Source organism: Calidris pugnax, unplaced genomic scaffold (assembly GCF_001431845.1).
Source record: "Calidris pugnax isolate Ruff unplaced genomic scaffold, ASM143184v1 scaffold38, whole genome shotgun sequence".
Classification (NCBI taxonomy): Eukaryota; Metazoa; Chordata; class Aves; order Charadriiformes; family Scolopacidae; genus Calidris; species Calidris pugnax.
The window spans coordinates 7,355,141-7,363,954 of NW_015090995.1; the positions used below are offsets into that span (position 1 = coordinate 7,355,141).

At 45.0% G+C, this 8,814-nt stretch overlaps 1 protein-coding gene across 1 annotated transcript in view; it reads left to right on the forward strand.

Annotated features, from left to right (window-relative positions):
* MAMLD1 (mastermind like domain containing 1) overlaps window positions 1-8,814 on the forward strand; it is an 85,838-nt gene that overhangs the window by 47,536 nt on the left and 29,488 nt on the right. The window contains exon 2 of the mRNA XM_014955364.1: window positions 2,631-4,337. Coding sequence (XP_014810850.1) covers window positions 2,631-4,337 — 1,707 coding nt within the window. The remainder of the gene's footprint in view (window positions 1-2,630; window positions 4,338-8,814) is intronic.

Consider the following 8,814-nt stretch of genomic DNA (forward strand, 5'->3'; position numbering starts at 1 on the left):
CTAGTAATAGTCTTGGGGAAATGGAGTTTTGTTTTCCCATCACATTTACTGCCCAGTGAAACAGTTAAAAAACTATTTTTCAAAGGGTTTAGAAAGCCCAAAATTTTTCCCCAGTAACTCAGAGCAAAGGAATGTCCTATGGCAAAAGAAGCACTGGCAAGGACATGCCAGGATGTCAGCTGGCCAAGTGTGGGAGATCCCCCACCACTTCCTGCCTCAAGGTTCCCAGGGTGCAACTTGGGAACATGCCGTGTTTATTTTGGATGTGTGAAGCCCCTGTAAAGATTCTCTGTACATGTCTGGGTTTAAATATATGTAGTTATGCTCTACCAACATGTTTCAGCCTACACAGGGCAACATCTGTTGAAACATGCAACTCTGGCTTAGCTTTAGCAAAGAAAATGAAGGAAAACAATTTCATCCATCATTAGACCAACACTTGGGAGAAGATTCAGGCCTTGTTCCATTTCCTAAAGCTAAGCAAATTTTGGCCTCATCAGCCCAGGAGAAAAATCAAATCTCTGATGCTTCAGCTGGCTCTGGCTGTGATGTCAGGCAGGTCTCTCGCAGAGCAATGCTTCAAACCACGCGTGGCCCTGCTGACCGAGGAGGGCTCTCAGGTAACCAGCAAATGGTGCACCAAAAGCAGCTCTCCCCTTTTAGCCTCCGTTCTCACTTGCCAGTGGTTTTTGAGGGCAGCCCATGTTAAAGCAGTGCAACTGGAGGTCACAGGAGAGAAGCACTGATTGCTTGAGTGAGGGGTAACTCTTAGGGTAAGGGGAAAATATCCACGTAAAAAGGTCTCTTTGCCACGGTGCCATTCAAAACTGCTGTGTCTGCTGATGGAGGGTATGTGAACTCCTCCTAAAACCTGATGAGCAGCTCTCCTTAGTATGCAGACCTGATTTTCCATCTGCCGTGGTGATCGTGTGCAATTAACTTGTATCTTCTCACTCTCCTCCAAATGTCTGTGTAAGTGGATACTGGCGTGGCAATGTCCGATACTAATCCTAAACTGTGTCTCTAGCCTAAGCAACTGTGTGCACAAATCTGCGATCTCCTCCCTGCCCACCAATTTAGAAATAAGTGTTGAGAGGGCATTTGTGTGGGTCCGGCTGAGTGAGCCCCCGGGCAGCTCTCCCGTGTTCCCAAGTCAGAACCATGCATGTTTGTGGTCGCCTGCCTGAAGACAGGCTGAATTGGGGGGTGGACATCATCCCTTTGCACAGTGACCTTCACGTGCACCTTGCAGAAGGAGCTGCACGAGGTGTGCCCACCTTGTGCCCCGCCACCTCCATGCACCCCACAGTGATCGTCCCATCACACCGTTGTGTGAGAGCACTGGTGGCTGTGGCCAGTGCATAGTGACTCTTGGGCAAAACTGTGATGTGCTTGATGACTAGTGTAAAATTTAGAAGCTGGTCATACCCGTCACAGCCCTAGAGTGGATCTGGTTACACCGGGGCTTTTCGGGTGATATGATCTGTTATTAGATGTGAATTTTTTCATGGTACTAGATGACTGGCTGCACTTGCAATTGTAGGCCAGGGCTGGGAGAGGCTTTGCTGTGAGCTGGCTTAGAGGAACAGTGACTTTCTACGGCTTTCCCATTGCTGATTAGATAGTTTTCTAAATGGTGCCTCCCTCTATTGATAAACAAGGACATACTGCTTATTTCCCTTAACTTGAAGCAGCAATGTTAATGTCTGATTAATCCTATGACATACAGGTCATGCTTGTTAAAATTGAAAGCCACAGATGATTATATTTGGAAGAGATTGCCATATCACACTGAATTAGTATTAGAAGTGTTGTTTTCAGTTTCACTTTCTTTATATGTATAAGGCAGGGTTTTTTTCCCTAGGATTCGTGGATTTACAACTCTACCATTTCTTGTAGATCAAGATATTTATACACTTGTATTTTGAAAACAATTCCGTTTTTATGAATGAGATTCAATCCTTCTAAAGAACAAAGTCTTAGACTTAGAAGAATAAACAAAAATTAAGAGGTTTAGCTCTTATTTACTGGTTTCTGAAATCTGAAACATCTGTGATTAGGAAGCTTGAAAGTCTGTTTAGATAGATAGTTGAGAATTTGTTTTGGTTTGGTTTGTTTAGAAAGTATGCCAGTTATTTCAGATGTTGTGCCTATAAAGAATGTAAAACAATTTAGTTGTCTTAGGTCTGAATTTAATCCGAGCCACTGGCAGAAGGTCACTAAATTCAGTCCAGGGTTTCATTCAGATCTGCCATTGTTTAGACCTAAAAAATGTTACCATAAAAATGTTGGCATGTTTATAATTCAGGGAGTATAATGTCTTAATTGAAATGGTACCAGAAACTATTTTAAAAACTTCTATTAAAGTTCACATGACAGACAGTATTTTATAGCTTTAACATCTGTTTTAAGGTCAACATGGGAGATTTAGCCTTTGTCTGACTATAACTCTCTTGATTTCAGTGAAGTTGCACCCACTTAAATCCTGATTGAATTTGTCTCACATGATTGGTTTTTTAATTGTATGATTTAGTTTTCTTTATCTCCAACCCAGTGTTACAGCATGGAGATTCAGAGCATGTTTGAATAAGGTTAATAACGGATCCTTTCTTCCTTTTTTATTTTCCCAGTTACAGGGATCAATTAAAAGAAAACTGGAAGATGATAGTTCTCCTGCCTCCAGTGGTGTGCCTGATGTCATTTTCCCAAATGACAGTAAAAGACTTTGTCTTGATGATGTAAACCTTGCCATGGGCCAAGGTGCCAATCCCAATGTGGCGTGTCCAGAAATGCAAAGTTCTCCGTTCTCCACCAGTCACAGTGCTTCTTCCCTGGGAGTGGCAGGTCATTCGGTGCTTCTCGAGAACAATCACATGAATGGTGGTGGCATTGGTTCCCCATTTTCAGTGCCACCCAACGCGGAAATAAATCAGAAGGGGTCAATAGGAGGACAAAACAATAGCATTGTCCACTATGATGAGAAAGGAAATAGCTTACAGTCTGTGGACCAAGAGCTGCAAGATCTGTTGGAAGAGCTTACGAAAATGCCGGACCCTTCTCCCAATGACCTGGACCTGGAGAAGATTTTGTGCAGCAAGGCTGAAGAGCCGCTTGGGCTGAATCATTCCCAGCCAAGCATAAATACCACTCCGAAATCCTCCCCGCAGACTTCCCACTTGGAGAACCATGTTGCTAACAAAGACTTTTCTCCAGGCTGCAATCCAGCCAGTGGAGGATCTCCTCAGATGAGACCATCATCTGCTGGAGCTAACTTCCAAGTTCCTCCCTCAAACAAACCCGCTGCGTCGCCCATCTCTACAGCAGCTCAGAGCAAGAACCAGCCACCACCTATGCTTCCAGTACCCTTACCTAACATACCTGGCTCCAACTGGCATGCTCAGCAGCTAAAGCAACTGGCAGCTAGCAAGCAGGTGTCTACTACGAAGCAACAAGTACAGGCTCCAAACTGGCCAACCATGTCTCCTTCTGGTCTTTCTCCGCCTTACAGAGCAGGATCATCCCCACACCATCAACCTTTCAGTCCTCAAAATGTTATGGTATCTGGCATGCCTGCTAATAATTTAGCAGGAAACAACATTCAGAGTCCTCAAAACACTCTGCTTTCGAGCATGACTTCCAGCAGCACCCCATCCAATGGGCCTTCTCCTCCTTATGGGTCTGAGAAGCTCTCCAGTCCAGCTCTGAACCAGCAGCCCTTCAGCCCACAGAGCTCCATGCTGCCCACCCTGACGGCAGCCAGTTTACCAGCCAACAACATTAAAAGTCCTCAGAACAACTTGGTCGCCAGCATGGCCTCCACAAATACTGGACCTTCTCCTCCGTACAGGCCAGAAAAGCTGTCAAGCCCAGCTCTGCATCAGCAGCCCTTCAGTCCTCAAGGTACATTAATCTCTAACATCACTCCCACCAGCAATCCCACAAGTATGCAGAGCTCGCTTTTTAAATCAATGACTACAAACCAGTCCAAAAACATGAACATAATTATGCAACAGCCATCCAGCAGCTTACAATCGGGTCTGGTGAACGAGAGCCCTGTTAGCCAAGACCAGTTTTCTTTCAATAACACCAAACCACTGTCTCACTTTGCCTCAGAGTCAGCTTCTCAAAAGATGTCACCTCTGACAGCGGGACAAGGGCAGCAGTCCCTCATTCACTATCTCCAGCAGCAGCAGCAGCAGCAGCAGTCCCCGGCCACGCAGCAGTCCCAGCAGCCCAGCAACAGCCAGTTCCTCCAGCAGCAGTTTCGCCAGCTGATGCAGCCCCATCGGATGCAGAGACACATGCAGCCCGCCGCGCTGCCATCTCAAAGCAGACAGGTAAGAACACCTCTTCTGTCTTATCAGCCTGATGTGAAAATACTGAGTCATTTATTTGCTTGCTTTGACTTTCGTTTGTGTTTCGAATGCGACGTCGCCAAACTTCTGGGGTGTGCATAGTGTCTACATGGACAAGGCAGTAACAATATTCTGGCGTTATCGGAGTAACTTTATTTATTTCTTCAGTTGAAATGTTCTGTAATTCCACCATTCATGGTTTCCATAATATGTTTCCCATCATCTTTTTAGTGGGAATATTTTTATTTTTTTTCTTAGTGCCCTTAAAGAAATTCATCTCCATGTTATGCTTTTGAGGCTAGAAAAGATCAGGTGGGGTGAGAAGTGAAGTTAAAATATGACTCTTTCATGGACAGCAGGTCAAACAGTGCAGCTCCCGAACAGCAAAGAGGCAGACTTGAAATACCTGTTAGCAGCATTTGCCAGAAGCAATGCCCTGCTCTGGCTGAGAGCCATTCCCCACCCTTTGTTGATCTGCGATACCAACCGAGCTGGTAAATGCAAAAATGCAGCTGGCAGGAGGGAGAGACAGCCCTGATTTCTCTCCAGCAACCTTCTCCCTGAGACTCAAGGAGCGGTGGGAAGCACTATCCACTGCCACCCCAGATAAGAGAGAATGACTGTGAAGGGGACTTCAGAGCAAGAAAGAGCTTGGGGATGTAGCCTGGGTGTGAGCAGTAAATAGCTATCTTTTTGTTAGGAGGAATAGCAGGAAACATTGAACCTCATCACCAAAGCCAGGTACATTATTAGGCTGAACCAACACTCTGGAAGAAGAATCCTTCAAGCTGCTTAGCTGTGCACACAGGTGCTCCATCAGCTCCTTCAGAAGGATTGAAACACTTCTCACCCAGCTAACCAGGGACAGACCTCTGGAGCCCTGCTAGGATCTGCTCGAGAGCACGGTGCTTTGCTGGGCAACGTGCTCCAGAGCCTGGGTTTCTCAGCTCTTCTTCCTTGCTAAGTGACTGGTTCTTGCATTCTTCTATGTAGGTGGCTTAGTGTAACCTTTTCCTATGACAGCAATGGGAAATAAGGGGATAGTTAATAAATGTCAGCTGCTTAGTGGTAAATCAATGAGGTGCATTTCCGCTGTGCCGCTTTAGGATCGACTCATTCTGCTCCAAGGTGTGCACGCTCAGTACTCCCTTGCTTCGACACAGCAGCTTAAAACAGACAGCGGGAAGGACCGGTGAATTCCTGAATTTGCTTATCCAAATATATAACATGTAAAGATATGGCATATAAAGTCCACTTTAAAGGGTTTATCGGTATAAAGCCCCTAATTCAACATGGCCTGAAGCAGTTCTGTTGCTTTCAGCATGTGAGGAACCTGTTCGTATTCGGTGGGACCCACATTAAACACAAAGCAGAGGGGTCTTGCTGGTTTGGGATCTGGGAGCATGGCTGGACATAACGATTGAAAGTCAGTTGCTGCAGCTTCATGAATTGCCATCCATCAGATGTTTTACTCTGGAGGCAGTGTGAGCAAAGAAGATACTCACATGGTGTTTTACTGCATCTTGGGTGATGGTTGGTAAGTTGTTGAACTGCAGTAACATGATCACTTTTGATCATATGTCCATAACCTTTGAGCATATATTTTTTTTCTGTCTCCCCCACTGGGTGTGTGGAATTGCCCCATCCCTGTTGGATTCCTGAGGTGATCGCTTTTGATCGTATGTCCATAACCTTTGAGCATATTTTTTTTTCTGTCTCCCCCACTGGGTGTGTGGAATTGCCCCATCCCTGTTGGATTCCTGAGGTTTCCTGTGCCCTAGTTTTCCCTGCTTTGCATTTTTGTCTTACACCTCTGAACCCCCTACATCATTGATTTTGCTAAAAAAAAAAAAAGAGAAAAATTCCTGCAGTGAGTCTCTTTAATTGGCCCAAACCAAACAGCCCCTCTTCCAGCAGCTTTCCTAGTGCTCTGCCTTTGCTGCATTTTTAGTTGATTCTCACTGTCAGAGAGAGAGTTATTATAATTTGGCGGCTATCAGTAAAGATCAAGGACAGTTAAGACAATGATTACAGGTGATGAGCATTTTACATTTTCAGACTAGTTAGGTAAGCTTATGGTGCCTCCCTCATTTTACAAGTAAGACTTATTACAATAATTATACACCAGATGACAGTGCTTCAGCTTTACAGTCTGCTGAGCTGCTGAAGAAGGATGGTGGATGTTCAGGAGTGGAACGTTTTGTTAGATTTTGATAACTTTACTGCAAATCTCATAGGAGAAAATGGACCTTGAGTGCTGAATTGAAAGAAAAATGACTGAATGGGAAAAATATTCTAAGGAGGAAACCTTAAAATTCTGGGATACTTGCTACATTTCTTTGAACGTAGCATGTAGACCTGTTATTTGTCTGCGGTAGATTTCTTATTTACATTGAAACGTTGATACTGCCAGTTTGGACCCGACCTGCTGCATACCAGTTCTACTCCATTCTAGTGAAGGAGCTCCAGTGACTGGGGTTTGACTTAGAATCATAGAATCTTTGCAGAATCTCAGTGCCCATTCTCTCCTGTACCAGTTCTACTCCATTCTAGTGAAGTAGCTCCAGTGATGGGGGGTTTGATTTCCAGCAGTGCACCTGAGAGCTGAGTTTCAGCTTTGCAGAATCTCAGTGCCCATTCTCTCCTGAGGCGGGTGATGAATTTCAAGAATAGAGCAGTCATTGCATTACAAGGCAAAAAATGTTAAAGATTCAGAAGACAGGGAGACAACTTCTGCATCTTCAGAAATTAGTAACCTTCTGGTGGGAAGTTGCCTTTTTTAGCCTCATTCAAAGAAATTTGCTCAAAGAAAAATAACAGCATTCCCTGGAATGCCATTTAGCGTTTAAAAGTCATCCCCTTACTCTGTGTGCGTGTTTGTAAATGTGACTAAAATTTATAAAAAGAAGGCATAGTGCTCTGTTCCTTAGAGCAAGAGGTGCAGCTTTGTACAGAAGAAGAATGTGGATGGTGGCCAGTTGGAGGGAGAACAATAAAGCATGAAATGTGATCCTTGTAGCAGGCAGAGCAACATGGGGAAGAGCCGGGACACAGACCCAGAGCGAGCTCTTTGCTGTTGTTTTAATGCGTATTAAAGCGGAGACTCCACATTCCAAAAGCTGGGTTACTACTGGTGCCGCACAGATCTACTTTTTTTTTTTTTTTTTTTCTTCCTTAATGATCCATCTCTTTAAGTGTAATCAGTCTGCATCCCAGAGCCCGTGCTGCCTGGACAACTGGTAAATCTGATAAGGGCTTATCTTTTCCCATCTGAAGCGCTATGTCTTTATTGTGGAGCATTGACGGATATTGATTGAGGCGCTGACAGTTCGCATTGTGTGTTATTGCAAAGCCTGGTGGTGCTAACGTTGCTCTTGTGGATCTGTGCAGGTTTTCATTTTACTCATGTAGGACTGATACTTGCCGAGTGAAATTATACTCAAAGGTCTGGACTCATAAATCCACAATATAAAGACGGTAGTAAATGCCAGAGAGTCAAAGACAGTCTACAAAACTATCACACACAGTTTTCCGGGCTTAAGCTCAGCCACTTGACTTTATTGGCTGTTTCTGGGTGCACGAGAAGCTGCATTTGCCCAGGCAGGTTGAATAGTTGGGCATCTCCCTGATTTTCATGTCTAAATACAGTTTGTACTTGCCGATCTCCTCTTCTGGCACGGCAGATAGATTGGGCCCAGCTGTGCCTTCAGCGATGCTGGGACGGCATCACCGCCCCCGAACGCTCGGCTTTGACTCCCTTCAGTATAAGAACAGCCACAGGTTTCTTTGCAAACGGGAAGGAGGGTTCCCCAGAAGGCAGGGAGATGTCCTGGACATCTTGGCTGTTTAAATCAGGCTGGAATAAAGGAAACCCTTTGGGTGGCCATCACTTTTCCAAGCCCGAGTTATTTCTCCAAGTTACACTTTGAGAGTCCCGGGGAGGAGGGCAGTATTGCCCCGCTGCTCTGCGGGTAAAACGTTGAAAACCCAAAACCCAACTTAAAAGGTTGTTTTGTTGGGGGATGCAGCTAATAAATAGCCATTGTTTGGGTGGGACACGCTGTGCATTTCTGAGCTCCGCGTGCGCTGCGAGAACCGAATGTGCTATTCTTAGAGCTCTCCACGTTCCTGCTGACATCCAGATAGTTCTACACTGGATGGGCAGTGAAGGGTATGTTTGTTTCAGCTCCACTGCCAAAAATGACGGTAGAGGAAAAATGATAGGAGAAGAGAAAAATAATATTATTTGCAGTAAAAATGGCAGCGGACTGCATATGAGATAGCGAAGGAGGTGCTGAAGACTAACATCCTTTGAAAAGGACTTGACACTGTTTCTTTAACGGTGGTAAAAGCAGCAATACAGTATCTGAGTTGGCAGAGTAAATTATAGGTTGCAGAGAAACACCAAAACCCCTGAGCTAGATTAAATATACTGGGGGGAGGTGGAGGGGGGGGGGGG